The sequence below is a fragment of the Hetaerina americana genome, unplaced genomic scaffold (genome assembly GCF_022747635.1).
Source record: "Hetaerina americana unplaced genomic scaffold, ioHetAmer1.1.p SCAF_19, whole genome shotgun sequence".
Classification (NCBI taxonomy): Eukaryota; Metazoa; Arthropoda; class Insecta; order Odonata; family Calopterygidae; genus Hetaerina; species Hetaerina americana.
The window spans coordinates 4,139,269-4,158,197 of NW_027286752.1; the positions used below are offsets into that span (position 1 = coordinate 4,139,269).

General features: G+C 37.5%; 1 protein-coding gene across 1 annotated transcript in view; it reads left to right on the forward strand.

The window, feature by feature from the left end:
• The window catches only part of byn (T-domain transcriptional activator brachyenteron), a 103,663-nt gene that overhangs the window by 77,323 nt on the left and 7,411 nt on the right, over positions 1-18,929 (forward strand). The window contains exons 2-6 of the mRNA XM_071584432.1: positions 7,917-8,012; positions 11,955-12,123; positions 12,711-12,848; positions 14,251-14,497; positions 16,677-16,970. Coding sequence (XP_071440533.1) covers positions 7,917-8,012; positions 11,955-12,123; positions 12,711-12,848; positions 14,251-14,497; positions 16,677-16,970 — 944 coding nt within the window. The remainder of the gene's footprint in view (positions 1-7,916; positions 8,013-11,954; positions 12,124-12,710; positions 12,849-14,250; positions 14,498-16,676; positions 16,971-18,929) is intronic.

Here is an 18,929-nt window from a genome sequence, read left to right on the forward strand (position 1 = left end):
ACATCATTCCTATATGGAAACAATGATACCACTGTGACACGTGGCAGTTAGATAATTTGGCCGTCCCGTCGTCGTGGCACGTGACCCGAGTCACATGCCCGCCCTCAGTTTTTGAGCGGGAGGTTTTTCAATTGTCGAGCGATTCGTTCTTTTTCTCCACGTCACGCGTCTCTCGCGCCGTGGGTCGTGAACAAGGCACCGTTTAACGTTATCCCTCGACCTCTTTGTCCAACCATTCAACGGGAGCATGCTGACGGTGCGGCTAAAATAAAGCCTGGAATGTCTTTATTGACATCGTCTCTTATGACTCCGACGCTACTGGCTGCCAGGCAGTTCTAATTCCAAAGTGGATGCTGAAAAATTATGAATGGCATGAGAGGATGGATTTTCGGACGCGCGTGCTCTGCCGGCGGGAGATACCATCTGCTTCGGCCCGGTCACCCATTCGAACGGCCGACGATGCGGGAGCGAGGGCACCGGGGTCACACCCATGGAAAGGGGTCCGAAGACAAGCCTACTCCGTCCACTTCACGCCACTGGAGCCGCTTCGTTCGGTTTATTGAGAGTACAACTCAATTCAAATTGTATTGAAAATAAAATTGCAATCGTTGGAGGAAAATAGAAGTAGAATTACGGAGAAAGACCCAGGATAGCATAGAAACAAGTAATAGCACGCTTCTAAGTGAAGAAATAGTGAGCAGGCTTGTAGAGATTAGCCGATGAAAGTTGGAGTGAGGAGGAATGCGACAAACCATTCCCATGGCATTAGGAGATAGTAATGAAGGTCGCGAAACGCGATTTGTATATTAATTCACCGTCGAATTCCGAATTTTTTTCCGTAACCCTAGAGCATGGCCTGTTCCCAGGGTTCAGTCAACACATGGGGGCGTTTTTATCTCCTCAATTTGACGGATATCCTATGGCATCGTGCGATGAGACTATTCGGCGGCAGCAAAGTGCCTCTCATCATTTTTCTAAGAATTTATTATTTTTCAACCTTCTCCGGCTCGGTAATTAATTATGAAATCCGATCGCCGAGTGCGGAGGCGATCATCCCTCCTTCGGCTATGTGCCTGCGCGGAGCGGGGGATGGGAAAGAGAGGGGAGGGGTGGGAAGAACCTCCCCCCTTCCCCACGGCCGAGGAGCAACGAAAAAAATTTCAAACAGAAAGAAAGGTGGTAACATGTCTTCCCGAAAGGGCGCTAAAGAGCGATCAACACACCCAAAAGAAAGGAAAGATGTCCTTACACTGGACAGCATCGCCTCAGACTTCGCCTCTTCCGATTCTTTATCGTCGATTCTTATATCTTCTCTACAAGTTTCTGGATTTTGACTTCTAGTGCTGTAATTTCCTCAACGTGCCTGAGGTTTATGTTGCGTACATGCAAGTGACCGAAAAATCCTCCACCTTTTGCATTCACGACAGGTATGATAACGTAATCAGTTATCAATATAGCGTTATTGTTAGACGACCTAGAAGTAGTTGAGAGCTGAATGTATGTATAGCCTGGAGATCGATTATCGTTATTTTTGTTCGCTAAAGCCTTTTGTTGTGTTCCCGAGAGTGAAAGTAATGGTAGTCTATAGAAGTGGGAAGGCTAAGTTAAATATTGAATTAGGAGAGCGTAAATAAATGCAGGTGAAGCAATTAACGTATTTCGGCTGTGCTTTGACAGATTAAGATCGTGGTAGTAAAGACTGGAGGAGAGTTTCGTTAGCCAAAGAAACATTTACAAAGAGTCGGGAGTTGATGATGGGGGCTTAAACTCATGACGTGAAGAGAAGATTGGTAAAAACCTTGATATGGATCTTAGCGTTTTATGATTCCGTCTTCGGAGAAAGAAGATCAAGGTAGATTAAAAGACTGGGCTTAAAAGAAAGATGGAGAAAGCTGTATAGAGGGGCATGCAAATAAGAAGAGTTTTATAATTTTGAGGGAGAGAGGAAGTTGTTAGAGGTAATTGGGGGACAGGAGAGTAAGATGCGAGGGATTTTGAGAGGCAACGTTATGTTGAGAGGCCAAGATATAAGATAGTTGATAACCAAAGAAGAGAATGGGTATTATTGAGGCATAAGGTAAGTACAGGCTTAAGAACATATGTCCAGCCGAGGAATGTTTTAGTGTTACCACGCTATGCTGTGCTTTTGTAAGTCTTTAACTATTTATATGGGAATAAAAGTGTGTTATGGCTTTCGGGGTCATTCTCAAGCCTACCTCCGATCGGATATACAACCTAGATTAATAAACTAATAGGTAGGGGCTAATTGAGTCGAACGCATCAAATACCGCTGTTCGTTGGACTAGGCGGCCTTTGCCTCTTTTTTGTTTCTATGTGTGAGAATTCTTTTGGATTTTTATTTCGCTCTATTGTCTAATAAGCTGCTGTGCTGAGATACAGAAAGTTGCCCAACATACGCATAACTCAAGGCAATAACATGCATGGCTCAAAGCAATGCACTGAATTCTAAATGACTCTGCCCGTGTTACTTGGCGTCAACCCGTTCTCTTCACCACCTTCATCAGAATGTTTCCCTTTCACTTGACCAACATTCTATATGCTTCTTCATTGGAAAAATAATTTCTTGATTGATTACCTGCAACCACCCTGTTTTTTCTGGGAGGCCATATACATTTATAGTGTGAAACAAAGCAGATGATTCGGGGTCTAACGTAGCTCAAGTTACTTAGCAAATTCTCTAAATATTATTTCATCCACGTTTGGTTTGACGTAGTGAAACTGAATGCATTATGTTTATAAAGAAAACCTTTTTCACTGCTCACGTGTCTACTAAAATACAACCTGCGTTTTAATGCCGTGGCAATAACATATGCAGCTTCGAAAGAAAATGCTTGAGAATGCATGATGTTTACTTCCTGTCCTCAACACAAGAGTGCTGGTACTTCTGTAGTCAACAGGTTGAGGTTTTTTGCTGTCAACAATTTTTCCAAAATTTTCTTTTATCTTCATTTTCCGGGCTGTAATTTAGAAATGTTTATATTACATCAACGGCTGCTTTTAGGTAAAAAAAAATAAAATTATTTGGATTCTTCAATTCTTCGTTTAATTATATAAATTACGCGTTCGAACGCCTAGGCGACCATATGAGGTAAAAAAATTACCTGAAAACAGAAATTAACGATTAAAAAGCCTCTGTAGTGAAATAGTAGGCGTCCACTACGTGTAGATACTTGAGATAGCGTTATATTTCTCTGGAAGCCACTGAGTGGATACTCCTAATGAACCTTGAAACGGCCAACCCCTATGGAAATAAAAATAACAGCTTTTTTTGAAATGTTTCCCTCAAGTTAACCTCCATATTTTGCTATTATTTACAGTTCCTCCATCTTTTTATATTATTTACAATCATCCTCTAATGTTGTAAATATTTTCGATAACTATTTTAGTTGATTATTGCCTATTGATGGTAAACCCGCACTCCCAGGACTAACAGCTATCAACATCTAATTTGGAATACACTGATTTAAATATATAGTGAATATGTACCGATATGCTTGAGATGGTTGAGTGGTCATTAAATTAGTTGGAAGAAGTTTTCAGTTAGTTCTCTCACTGAAATTACTACCCAGGCATTTTATTGTTTGAACAACTAGCCGTTTTTCATATTATTAGCAGTACGAGTTTTCAAGAGATCTGGGTCGGCGGTGATTTGGAGGTGCAAGCATGTCGTCCTAGTCATCCATCCAATCACGCGACGCGATGGCCATATTTCAGCAGGTTTTTTCGACCCCCGGGACCTTTACGAACTCAGCTCAACCCTGCCCACCAAGTGAACCTGATCGGCTAGGTTCAAGGGGTCTTCGGAGGTCGGTCCCATTGGAAAATGTTACATTTAGAGTCGTGCAGGTTTCACTTTCCTTGCTTGCACCTTGGTGATGTGTAAGTGAAAATGCTAGGTATATTCTATCAATAGCGCCGCGTGCAGTTCCAATTTTATGCGGCTAAGGGATATGACCCACATGGGAGAATAAACTATGGTCTCCCCAAAACGCCCACTGTGTCAGTATACCGCTTGCCTAACGCCACTGAGGGAACTTTCCACGCACGTGTTGCTTTATTTGTTTCAACGTGGCCCCTATTTGACGGACCCACGAGGGTGGGTCGTTACAAAAGGGTAAAGATACGACACAAAGGAAGGTGAGGGTATTGTATCCACACCGTGATGACCACCGGTCTACTCGTACCTCTCCAAAACAAGTGTGAATGCTATCAATATCCAGCTGGTCCTTCAGGTGCCCAAGCGCCGGCGTGGATTCCCCAGCGTACGCCCGGAACGCCCCGTGACTTTCCGTTCCCCTTTGAGACATCTACATACCTTATTTCCCTCATCCTCTTCCTCTCTATTTCACAATATATGAATACTGATAAATATCTTCATCATCAGTATTTCAATCCTAAGATTGATATACTGCAACCCTCCATCCTTTCCTATTTGGTGTTAATTCCCTCACCCTCTGATAGGTTCCCTGTTTTGCGTCCTTAATTTGCCCTATGTACTTGTTTCTTGGCATTCCTCACGAGATCTATCTTTCAATTTTGGTTTCTATTATGTTTCTAACTAATCCAATTTGCCTCAAGGTGTCCAATCCATCTAGCTCTTCTTGGCCGTAGAGACCTCCATATAGTCCTTTCCTCCTCTGCTCTTCTATACACTTCATCGTTCCTCACTCTGTCTGTCCATTTAATCTTCAGCATTCTCCTCAAGCACCAATAATAAATCTTAACCCTTATGGCCATATTCAGAATTAATGATAGTGTCAATGTAAACATTGGATTCTCTCTTACGTATTTTAAACGAAAATCTACATTTTCTTCCTTCCTCTCTTGCATAACATAATTCTCTCCTGCCTTCGACCTTCCACGGTTTCTGCCAGGATCCTATTTTTGGTTTTTGCCCACGTTTGCCATTTATTGTTTATTCGATTTATAAAATATGCATATGAAATTATGTACACGGCTTAACACTTGGTTTTCCACTTTCAGTGAACAGAAGGCCAAGCAGAAATTTTCCAGCGCATTTCTTATCGGAGGCAACGTCTGAGAACCACTCGTTTAAGTTCTGGATGTGGGTACCTAGATACTTTCGCAATAGCATCCACGGCACGGGAGTGAACCTTGTGTGCTGACGTCACTACCTAGTTCCTACATCTCGCTCGCGATTATTATTTGTCGAAATATTTGATCGCGCGTCCAGTCAGGGACGGCGCGTGATCTCTGAGCACGTAACTATATTGCAGCACACCGCAAATCCTCCGCGCCACGATTATGCGAGAGGGAAACACGATTAGCATCGAGAGATGTGTATATCTTAAGACAGAAAAAACACCCTAGCTACGTTTGCCTTGAAACGAAACTGTCTTCCATTTCCCAGCTCCCGTCTTCTCTGTCCCTCCTTCCTTCCTCTCGTGCTTTGACTCATTCTCTTTAACCTTCCCCAAAATCCGCGCATATCCATTCTGTCCCAGCAATTGTGGTCAGCAATCTTTTTCTTATCGAGTGGCTGCAGGGAAAAATTATAAGAATGAAAGAGTTAGTTAGTTCACCAGGGTGAATTTTAACCACTCCTCATTTATTATGCAAATTATTTCCGCGGCATAACTCAAGAAGTTAATTCAACAATTCATAAGACGAACGAAATACTTTTTTTTGCCTTTTTGAAATTTCTGTGGATATATGAGCACCACAGGAATCTCGAGGGGCCCTTTCTGGCACGCCGTATCAATATAACGCACCAAATCCAACGCCCGATCATAGGTCTTCCTTTCGCGTTGTAAAATTATTTACACAGTGCATTTTTTTAAAATGAAGATACTAGCACAACTCTTCAAATTTCTCAACTCGGAACACATTACGAATCATTGGAGCTGTGTCGCAAGATGCGTGTGGTTGTGAATCGCGTGCTACAGACGAGAATAATTCTTCACTTCTATGATATCGATATGAAATTCCCACTTGTCTCCCAAGTTTCGATATTAATTCCTAATTATTGTATACTCAATTCACCCTCTACGGTGCGCCTGCTTTCGGGCTAAGGCACGGTGCATAATCCTTTCCTCGCTATGCATCCGCGGAGAACGAGTTACGATAATCCTGAACCAAACAGGAGAAGATGGAATGTCTGTGTATTTGAGCGATGGCGATTTGGCTTGAAGATGTTCCCTGCCTACTCCGAGAGCTATTTCAAATTACGGAAGTCGCATTTCACACAGCTCCGGGTCAACGAGCCCCGACTCGACTCCATTGCAAGCGGTTTCTTCAGTAAAGGTTGAATTTGTCCTCTTGCCTTATGGCGCACTGTAAACTCTTAAAAGTCATCACTGGCTTCAATTATAGTTAATGCTAATTGAATTCATTGCAAAATGATATATTAAAGGTGTAACATTATTATCTTTCTTGTGTTATATGGAGATATATTATGAATCCTATTTATAATGTATTACATATTTCTATAATTTATATTTAAGTTTTCCATTTCTATAATTTGGCTATTAACTTATGTAAAGAAATTTACTTTCGCTGCTTTGGAAATTATGATATTTTCATGACGGATTCATTCACCTGGTAGATTTTGAAGTGTTTCTATTATATCTTTTAATCAGAGCTTAACATAATATTTAAAGAATTGAATCCCCAGAGAAAATTTTTTGCCCCGACTCCCGTTTTCATTGGTGACAACGGGTGAATGCGCGGTAATAATTAACTATACGTATATAGGCTACACTATTTTATTGGAGCTTTGAAGCACCACCCAGTAGATATTCCAAATATTGTGACTACCAGACGAAAATAAATTCAATTGTAATTCCCATCACCATACCACTCTCTTCATAACCTGACAAAAAAATGATCCAGTAAAAAATGCGCGATGTTTCATATTTTTATTTTGCTCGGCCAGAGAGTTATTTCCATTTTGAATATCTTTCCATTGTTTCCCAATATCGTTTGGAATGTAGTATTCTTTTTTTTTCGCCATCAGATGAGGTTTTCTTCACTGAGCATTCATGTCCCAGCCATTTGTCTTGTACAAAATGTTATCTTCATCTCATGAAATTTTTGTTGGAGGGTTGATATAGTCAACACCGGTTGACTAGGACCATAATCCAAAAAAAATACATGCAAATAGCATATGCAAATTTTTATCATTTAAGATTACTTTTATGATGCATGCATAAATAATACAAAATCAGTTAAAGCAAACTGGAAGGTTTTACAATGTACTAAAAGGCCCGAGGAGACTGTAAGAATGTACATTTTGTGAAGACGGGTAGTGTTAAAAATCAAAATCATTTTAGATGTTATTTCATCTGGGCAAGGTTTGTTTGAATAAATCTTGTAATATTTAATGCAAACTAATTTCCTTTAACAATGTTGTATGATTTAGTGATTAATTTAATGACTCTATTTGCCTATTTGGTGTCTATATACAAACCATGCACAGATTAGGCATGCTCCACTCATGGATTCCTTGCGTTGAGGCTCTTTTCTTAATGCTATAAATATATCTCATGAGGCATCTTTTGTTAAAGCTACTTGTCAATTAACAAATCACATCATTTCACATTTTCATATTAAAATTTAACCATAAAATCGATTTGTTCCAGTAGTCAACATGTCCAGATGTTACAGGAAACCTTAGTGGTTAAACATACCTTATATTAAGTTTATGAATATTTTTAAAGGACTTGGATTTGATAAATGGGGCTGTAATTAATTCCTAATACATACTTGTACATATGTGTAATATGGCCTGACGAAAGACAATTGAGCAAATTAAAAAAAATATGTACACACAATTATCCTTGCGTGATTTGATGTCTTTTGTGAATTAGAAAAGCATTTATTTTTTCTGAGAATATCACAATGATTAAAAATACCTTCTCCAATTCTTGTTGCAGGCGCATGTTTCCAGTAGTGAAAGTTAGTGTGTCTGGGTTGGATCCTACTGCAATGTACACAGTCCTACTTGAATTTGTACAAATAGACAGTCATAGGTGAGTTTTATTCACGGTATACTTTCTTGATGAATTGGGAAGATTTTATGTCATTCTTCTGAATTTGGGTTACCAATACCTATATGATTGTTGATTTTATTTGAAACCGATGGTAAAAAATTGATCAAATTAGTTGAAAAGTAAAGGTATTTTAAATGCATACATACTCTTTGCTCCATGCCAATTTGAGGCTTGGAAAATAACACTCATTCTTTAGTTTTTGGAAACTTACACTATCATCTGGATTTTCTTCCATTTATACATGAGAGTTTTATCTTGAGCCTAATTTTTCACAGCATTCCATAATCTGAGTGAAGTAGTGATTTTTCTCGGTAACGTTGCGTGTGTTTCTCTATTAGTTTGCAAGCTTTCACTGGTAGATAAGTGTCCTTACATACTTATTTTATGACACTAATAGAGTTTTAACCATACTCTTCATTCCCAGAGATCTAATATTCCCTTTCTTGAGAGTATTTCCATTTATGTTCACCCATGACTTTCTTGACCCACTCCTTCCTTTCTCTGACCATTCTTTTTTCTCTCATATAGGTATCTGAATGGTCAATTTTCAATGAATGTAAATGGTATTTTAATCATATTTGTAATAGCACAAGTTCCAATGCTTATTTCAGAAGTTCCATGGACCATGTCATGTCTATACCTCCACAATCTTCCTCCTCCACTCGGTTGTAAGCAGCTGTTCCTCTTACCTGGTTCTTAACCACTTCCTTCACTGTCTGCTCCCATTTATAATTAGACTTGAGCATGCATATTCCCTTCCATATTCACTGACCACTCACATTAAGACAAACATTGGTTTTTTGATGTGTCAGCTGTTTGATCCTTGATTGGCCCTACACTGGGGTGAAATTCATTCATTCATTTGAGAGAGAGAGACAAGGAGACAGTACCCTTTCTTGGCACCACTGGAAATTTTTCAGAAATTTTTATACAGAAAATTACAATTTTGATTGGCTTTGGGTGCTTGACATCGCCTAGATTGAGGCCTAGGCCAAATATCAACCCAATAGACTACTGTGGCCTTGCCATATTGGCTTTTTTGGCACTGGGTGTGCTTGTTTTGAGATTGTTTGAAAGTTCCAGTATACATTTTTCTTTCAGGTTTTGGCTAATATTTTCTTAAAAAAAGGGTGTGACTGAGAGGAGGCTGAACGATTCCATAAAGTAGAGGGGGGTTCTTGCTTCCAAAGAGTACAAATCACAAGGTTAAAAGTATTCAAGTTAATTATCATTTAATAGCAGAGTGAGAGAATACTTTTACTTCAACAAAGTAAATGGAAGGTAGAGAAATTTTTACCAAGTTCATCAAAGCCATCTCAAATTTAAAATGCAGCATGAGTGAAAAAAATCAGCAAACTACAGTCTTGTTTTCTTAAGTCTGGAATTTAAATAATTTGAAGAATAAATTGTTTGATGATAAATCAAGAAATAAGAGGATTCATTGACTGGAACGGGTGAAGTGATGAACAATTTACCCTCATCATCAACTTCCATATCAAGTATGATTTGGATTATAAGAGATTTCCTAAGGAGCACACTTCCACTGGACAAACCAAATCGTCCACGCATCTCCTTCTTATAGTGCTTAGTGAAGAATTGACAAAGAGTAAAAGTATGTGACCACTGCGTGCCTTGTGATTGAAGTCGGCCAGTCCCAGTATCACTCTCCTCCACCTTCTGACCTTCCATATCTGATGCTGAAAGCTTATTAAATTGACAGGAGTTGAACTACTCAAAAATTTCTAAACCTTAATTGATATGTATCCGCATCCTCTTTCTTTGTTCATGGCTCTGATGGCTAAGCCATGGCAATTGAAATATCATTTAAAGCAGTTCTTTGAACTAGGGAGGCCAGAGATTGTGTGGCAAAATTATTAATAACATCTAGGCCAAGTTCAATTTATTATGTGTAATAATTATGTGCACAAGAACATACAATACTTACCCTGATTGCTTTAAACTTTGGGTTCTGGGACTCCTATGGTGCCAATAGCACCATTAACCTTCATCTGAATGAAATGTTGTCACATACTGGAATGCGATATTGCATGAGGTGAAGTTATGTAATGGTGATAATGATTCCCTCCATAGGATATATACAACCAATTGTAAATCATTCTTCTGGTAATTTCAAAATTATAAGGAATCTGTCAATAATTTCAACTACATTTAACTTTATAACAAACCTTAACAATTGATTGTCTTGGCTAATGTATATAGGCATTTGCTGTAAACTAAACGTGCTTTAAAATGGAGTTGTACGAATTGCATTGGAGTGCTACTGCAAAAAAATTACAAGTAAATCATGCAAAAAATCGATTATACCAATTATTTCATTTATATTAGTTTGCATAGCCATGCTTAAATAACAAGCAACTTGGTAAAAACAATCATTGGAGAACTTCAACATAAAATTAAAACATCTACTTCTATAGGAAATACAGAAATAGCTACTTAAAAACAATTAAGATGCAAATTACTGAACTTATTGCACTGACTTCACTTTATTTCCATGTCATCAATACACCATATTGTACACGCTTATTAATCTTTGCATTCTTCTGTATATCCCAACCACTTCACTTACTTTTATATAAAACACTTCCTAGATGGGTGACATCTATTTTATACCATCCAACCTTATTCAGCAGTGATTTGGCTGGCTAGCTTTTGTTTGGGGGAGGGGAGAAATATCATTACTGTAAGCAGTTGTTATATATATATATATATATATATTTTTAAAACTATTATTCAGAGGGATCCCTTGTCAGTGTCATATTGAAACTGACACTAGTAGCAATTTTTGTTTTAAAGATACTAATAGTCGGTTTATGAGAGAAAATTGTGTGCAAATGTATGCATTAAGTGTTTTACCAAGATTCTACTTCATGAACAGAATATATTTTCTGCTGTGCCCCATAAAAGAGAGGAAACATAAACAATTGTACACCTGTTTTGTTTTACCTTTCAAAATCTGTTTTTACAAATAATGAATATGAACTTCAATCTTAGATTCTGTAAAAATTATTGGAATGTGAACTCCATGATTGAAATGTAATGTAATTTAGAATTGAGTCATAGATTAATTATAATAGTTTTTATTTGCCTGAGCATCTGGGTACATACATGTTCCAAGATATACGGCACATCAATGATCATAACATAAAATAATATACATACAAAACACAGTGTCATGCTCAGAAATTCATCAATGGAGTTGAATAAATGTAACACGAAAAAATCCCTCCCTTTAAATTTAAAAGTGGACATTTTTTCAATACTCTTGATAACCTGAGGAAGGTTATTATACAATGCGAGTCCCATGTTCTGTGGGGAAAAACTGGACTTGCATGTTCTTATGAAGTTCACATGTAGATGACTACAGGTCCTAGTATAATGGTAGTGAATGCTATTATTAGTGGCATATAATGAAATATGGCTTTTAGCATATACAATAGCACTCGGCATGTAAAAACAGGGAAGAGGGACAATACAAAGTTTTTTGAAGAGAGGGTGACATGGAGCTCTAAGGGGTGCATTGCACATTAGTCTTAGTATCCTCATTTGGATTTTAAACACAACATGAGCACAGGGTAATGGGCCCCAGAAAAGAATAATAACAATTACATGGGCGTAATACTCACCACATTAGATTGACATAAGTACTTCATTATTGACAGTTGTTGAATAAATCTACTAAATAAAATGGTAAATGTTCTGCTGGTTAAGATAACTATTTATTTGCTTCAATATTCATGGAACCATATACCCATAACAGCTCATTATTACAAATGTTAATGATTGTAAGATTGCTGAGACCTCTTCTTACAATTAAGCATTTAATGAAATCCATTGCATTAATGCCTATCAATTACTGCATAATTGCTCTAATGAAAATTTAAAAAAAAACGTTGATTCTAGGTGGAAATATGTCAATGGGGAATGGGTGGCTGGAGGGAAGGCAGAAGTAGCCCCTCCCAATCCAATATACATTCACCCAGAGTCTCCCAACTTTGGAGCTCACTGGATGAAAGAACCTGTTTCATTTGCCAAGGTCAAACTCACCAACAAATCAAATGGAAATGGACAGGTCAGAGAACATGTGGGTGAGACTTTTTCATCTAAATGGTTTATATTTAGTTAGTCAATTGTATTTATTACTTCACTGAATAATATGCATTGTAATTAAATTTTACTGAAGTCATGTTCAAGATAACGTTTATACTGCTTTGTAGTGAAAAAATTATCAGCCTCTCATTTATGGCTATTGTGAAAAAGAGAGCACAAAAACAACCCAACAAGAGGAAATAAGTGGAATAATAAAGAGCTACATGCTTGAAGTCTTAAAGAAACTCATCAGTTGAGTAGCATGCAAAGTAACTGTTGATATACATCTATCTCAAGCCCAAATCACAGGCAAATTTCTCAGGATATTTTGTATAATGAACAAATATATTTAAGTATTCATAAAAGCAATGTAATTGTGTTTGATTTTTTCACAAGAGTTCTTGTTCTTTATTGTAGATATCCCTCAGGTGCATTATACTATTAAAATTAACTTCCATTATTAATTCATGCTCTGGCATATTTTCTACACTGGTGCTTTTTTAATAATGTCATAGTGTTGGCATAAAATACAATTGTGCATAATTCATGTTTGCTCCTGATCTTTTGCAGATCATGTTAAATTCTCTTCATAAATATGAGCCTCGAGTCCATGTAGTAAGAGTGGGAACAGAGCCACAGCGACGAATCCTTACATATCCATTTCCTGAGACGCAGTTCATTGCTGTAACAGCCTACCAAAATGAAGAGGTTAGATATACTTAAGTGATAAATTATAAGCTCAGTATTTCAACATATTTACTGCCCTATAAGTACTACATGCATGTACAATAAATACTCGATTTTAAATGGAATTAAATGGTGAACAGCTTGCCCACCATCTATGACTGAATTTTACAACATTATTTGCAATTTTATCAGCTCTGTTGCTTAGCATTGACTGATGTAATGTTGATCTCAGCATATGTTCCAGGTTTTTAACATTTGTGTTGGCTTTCTTGAACAAGTGACTGCTGGCTGAAATTTCAGCAAAACTGTTGCCTAAGGAAGCCAATGTATGTGATGAGTAATGTGGAAGAAATGCTGAGATTTATATAACAAAACTGAGGATAATTTTGAACAAATATCATCTTCCAAAAACAGAGGACAGGCAGTAAGACCAGGATTGTTACATTCAGTTAGATCTTGACCCAGAATTCAGCTAAGATTAAATCTAAGCATTAGATTAAATCAGTGGTGAAATACTCAATCATACACCCAAAGGAGCTGGGAAGATGTTTGCAATGAGCAATATAGTCCTGTGATTTTCAGAGAGAGGGCCTAAGAATAAGGTTTGACTGGTGTATTTCATCAAGCCATAGCTGAGATGGATGCAAATAAGGCCCACGACATTGTTATTTCTTGCAAAATTTGTGTTAAACAACTTTCGGTTGATATTGTGGTGGTGTCAAAAAAAAGTCAGAAGAAAGAAGGAAATAATTTGACATATTATTATTGGTATCCTACCAGTAATGGTAGGTATTAGATAGACGAAGCCTATGCAATTGTACATAGAATATCAAAATATAAAAGAGGCTCAGACAGATTCACATATGCAGAAAGATGAGAACACCAAATGACCCAGGAATAAATGATCCTTCGGAGCTTACAGTGGCATAGCATTAAAACATAATCATTGTTTTACAGTACTACACTTTTTAATGTAATTTTCATCATACTTGTAAGCCAATATGATTTTGGAACTCTGCTAAGTAGCAAGCATAATGAAATATAGTCTAATTGATGACCAGCATTCCTGCACATGCATTTTATGAGGTCTTTGATAACAATATGCAAACCAACCAAAAACCACAGTTATCAACCTGTAGGTTAGTTTCACAGGTAATAGTGGATAATGCTCTGTGCTAAGCTGTAGAGCATAAGGAATTCATTAATTCAGAGTAATAATTGGTCTAAATTCCTTTTGCAGTGCTGCCTACAGTTTTCCCGGAAGATTTAGTTCATGCTAAATCACAGTTTAGTTAAAGCATATCAATTGTTGAGTTTGACAGACCTGACAGATAGTTTATGAAAATTACTTATTTATTGTCTACCATTTTTTGTCACTAACAAACTGCCTATCAAATAATCCATCATGGCTCCTATTTTTCAGGTTACATCCTTGAAAATCAAGTACAACCCTTTCGCTAAGGCATTTCTGGATGCCAAAGATAGGCCAGATGGCAATGGGGGAGGTGCTAGTGGTGGAGGTCTGATGAACAGTTCATCTGGAAGCAGTTTCTTCCACCCTCACCATATTCCACAGAGACCAGACCTCTTACCAGCCACGAATTATTCACCTGCATCCCAAGCTGCCCAGCCATCAGCAATGACTCAACAGACACAAGCTTTTACACAGTGTAAGCTTCAGGTTTAACAGCAAATTGAATCCTGCCAAATAAGAAAATCTGCAGACATTATCAAATATGAAGTAATTTTTTTGGTATCCAAAATGTCTGTAGCTCATGAATACTTTTAATGACATGAATATTCCTTTTTACTGACGTATTTTGGTGAAAATTATTAGACCACATAATTAAAAACACAATTATTTCAGTAAAGCATTAACTCTTAATTATCACCTAATAAGAAGCCACAGTAAGATTAATTATGATGTCAATTATTCTGCTAGTATGAGCCATAATTGCATGGCCATGCAACAAAGTTTTTATCCAAAAATGTGTAAATATATTTTGTGGGTCAGTTGACTATGAATGGCCAAGACTAGGCATGGCCAATGGTTGACTAGACATGGCCAAATAAGGAATGCAATAAGAACTACAAATATTGAACTAACTTATGATAATTTTAATTTCATGAATTATTTTGGAAGATTTCATTAGAATGATTGATTATGACTGGGGAATGTTGAAGAAAAACTAACAAATAATTATATTAAAGATGCATGGAACAGCCTTATTTAATATGCCACGGTAAATTAGGTCATAATAGCTCTGAACTTAACAGTAATCCAAATATATATTTATCTTTCAATTTCAATTGTCTGCCACTAGCCTCTTCTCAGTTCCTGCAGATACTTATTGGTATATTATAATTATATATAAAGTGGCTTATTATATTAGGTGTAATAATAACCCTCATGACATGAAAAATGATTAAGGAATGATAAAGACAGTTGAATGTGTGTCTCACTTCATGACAAGGTTTGATTCACAAAAACATGTTAGATGAACTGCCATTAATGAGTGACCATTTAATTTTTCTTCTTTGATAAAGTGAATCATCATTGCCTCACACACATGAATTTTGATTAATGCATTTTAAGAACTCCTAGAGAAATTAGAACAGAGAATTAAAGTAGAGAACACCATTCAAATTGTAATATCACTTATTAAAAAATCAATTTTGCATATAGTAGATTAATTGCCTTTTTTCAAACCAGGATTAGCCTTTTTCTCCCATTTTCTATGGCTTCATCATGTGTGTGAGATGTTTTAGGTAGTTGTCTGGTTCATAGATGACATGGTGCAATGTAATAATTGAGGTAAGGTTACAAGCAGACAAGAAAGACTACAGCATGTATTGGAATTGATTCTCAAAATGTTCGCTAGACGAATGAGCCTTTTAGCTTAACTGTAAAGTAAAACTGATTAACTTCTTATAGGCCATAAATAATTCATTGTCATTAAGAAATAAATACAAAAATATGAAATAAAAAAGGGGATGGGCCCTTCCTGTGTCGTGAATTGTGGGGAAATGAATCCTGTGCTGGGGAGCAACTCATTTGTGTCAGCCATCCATAAGCAACTCAAAACACACATGTGACGTACTCACAAATATTGCAGTTGATAGTGGACAAATTATTCACCAGGGAAAACCACAGGGAATACATTCACTCCATCTGCAAGTTGTTATCTTTCTGTGAATCCATTGCCTTCCCAAGAGAACAACTTACCGAGGTCACCGCCAACTAAATAGTTTAGGGAAAAATCAATCCTGTGCCTGGAACCCACTTACCACGTTAACAACCACACCAGATGCACCAATGTTATTTGCGCAGATGTAGTTCCGGATGCCACGGACTAGTTCTAGAAGTAGCAATCACACAAGAAGAAAATACTCAAGTAAATTAACTATGCTGAAAGTTGCTGATGTCACCTCAAGGATATAGCTAAGTCCACAAATTATAAGAAAAACAAAGTAAAAAGCAAGATGATAGGTATTAAACGAAGTTGCATATTTCATTCACAACATGGTTCTCTTCAGCAAACTGAAGGGAGATTGAAACTGCAGTATAATGTTGGAATTAAGCAGTATAAGAGCCTCCAAAATGTGTGAATATGAGGAACACTTAACATATCACTTTGATTTCTTTGAAAATTATTTGAGCTGCATATCATCAAAATTAATGGCATTTAACTTATAGTGTCCCATTAGGAGAGTTATCTGTATCTGCAAATGGTCACTAAGCGGATAAAATATATATGCCATAAAAATAAATACAGTGGGTGATTTAGAATTTAAGTCATCACAATGAAATGGTACTAATTATAAATATCGTTGGCGCTTGCATTCCAGATGGGAGTTGGTTCCTCCCCCATCAAGGTGTTTACTCCCCGCACCACTCCCCCTCCCCTCACCACACCCATCACCACCACCCACACCACACCCTGGCACCACCCCCACCTCCCCCCCTCACCATGGCAACCAGCCCAAACTGCAGTGGCAGCCCAGGCGAGCGCTACTCTCCCGTGATGAGGAACAGCGTGAACCAGATGCACAATTCATCCCAGCTGAGGCCAGCACCGTACTCCATCCACCACCACCACCAGATGCACCACCAACAGAGACTCAAACAGTCACCACCAATGTGTAAGTCTATAAGGGTGAGAGCAGAGCTATTGAGTCTGCAAAAAATGCTCTGGGAAATCTATTACAAAGCCTTGTATTTCAAGGTAGAGGTCATTGGTATGTGCAGATTATGGTCTGATAGATAGATAGATAGATAGATAGTGGTCTTTATTTGGGCGAAATTGAGACCAAATGGTCCCTTCTTCCATTTAACCCATGCAGGTAATACAGAATGTCGATATTAAATCCATGGTCTTGAAAACTAAGATTTTATGATAGAATTAATTAACTGATTTCCACAATGGTGAAATTTCACAGATTTACGCCAACTATGCAGTATTTAGAAGGCTAAGAAATTAGTGTTAATTGTTGAAAGGGACTGCTAATTATACCTTATGGGTACATTTTTAAGTACCTATCACTTCTTCTACAGTAAATGCAAATGTGAATTGTTAATGTTGATTTCATGGAGTCTTATTTCAGGTAGCAGGGCATTAAAATCATTCCTTATGAACAGTCTAAGCTAAATCTATGCTTTAGTTCATGCCTCATTATCAATTGGCTGCACTTCATGGTACCCAAGTGAACTTGACTATATGCTGTATATTTGAAATTTTATTAGCTTCAATAGAGAGCAGTAGGTTATGATATCTGTAATTTAAACGTAACAGTATTTATATTATATTATGTGGATTGTGTGGATTTACTCTTGCATATTTCATTCGTGCCCTTTGTGCGAACCAAACACGCAACTGAGTCTCTCTCTTTCTCTATCATGACTCTCACTTATGCTCTGTCTTGTGACCTTCAAATATTTCAGCCATCTATTGTAAGCATATTCAACCGCTATGTTCACCTCCTTTCAATTCAGTTCTTGATAGGTCCTTGAATAAGAGTTTGTTAATAATAAGCTGGATAATGCAGTGGTTACCTTCATGATAGATTTAGAAAAATCACTGTAAAACAAAATCTTGTCATGAGAAATCTGTTGTGCAAATCTGACAAGTTCATGCTGAATTTAGTAGCTTGTAATCATCCAAATAGGCAATTATAGAACATGAAAATGGAGGAAGAATAGAATGGCCACATCATAGGCTCACCTTTGAGACTTTAGGGACAAGTGTGTGCCCCATGACAGATGGGTATTGAAGGCATGACTGGTATGATTATAATTTATTCAGAGGTGCAGAGAATACAATCAGGACATACTATTTATCTGTTTCTTAAATTTCAAGAAAGTATTTTATGGACTTGATTGGGTGGCACTGATGAATGTATTGCAAAAAATAAGAGTAGGCTGGAGTCTGGATGGGCAGTGTTGAGAAGTGGTGTAAGACAGGTTTGTTCATTGTTCAGCATTGGTGCTGTTCAACTTATATGTGGAGGAAATGATTAAAGAGGCATGGGAAGAACTAGAGGTAGGAATGAAAGTTGGAGGGGAATTCATAAAATCAGTTAGGTTTGCTGATGACCAAGCTTTAGTTTTTCAGTCAGCCAAATTGCAATCACATGTTTGCAAGCATTGCTGAGTGAATTGGAAATTCAGTACGATAGATATGGTATGAGAATCAATATTAATAAAACAAAGGTTATGTGGTTTTCCAGAGAGAGAAAGACTAAGGTAAACATTAACATAGGAGGGTGGTCTGAAAATTTTCCGACCTCAAAAATTTCAGAAGAAATGTCTTGATTCTTTGTTAGGTCAGAAACTTGACTATCCATGCAGGAGGGCAAAAACCAGAGCAGTTAGAACAGTTTACATACCTTGGAAATGTTTGAACCAACATGGTCAAACTAGTAGGGACGTAAGGAGAAAAATTGTGCTAGGCAAAGAGGCTTTCACAAGGAGGAAGGAGTTGATACCAAGGACCTCCTTTGAGTAAGGATGTTACGAAACAGCTCGTCAAGACTTTGATATGGAGTGTCTTTATGTATGGCACAGAGACATGGTCATTGAAGCAGGAGGATAGACGTAGATTG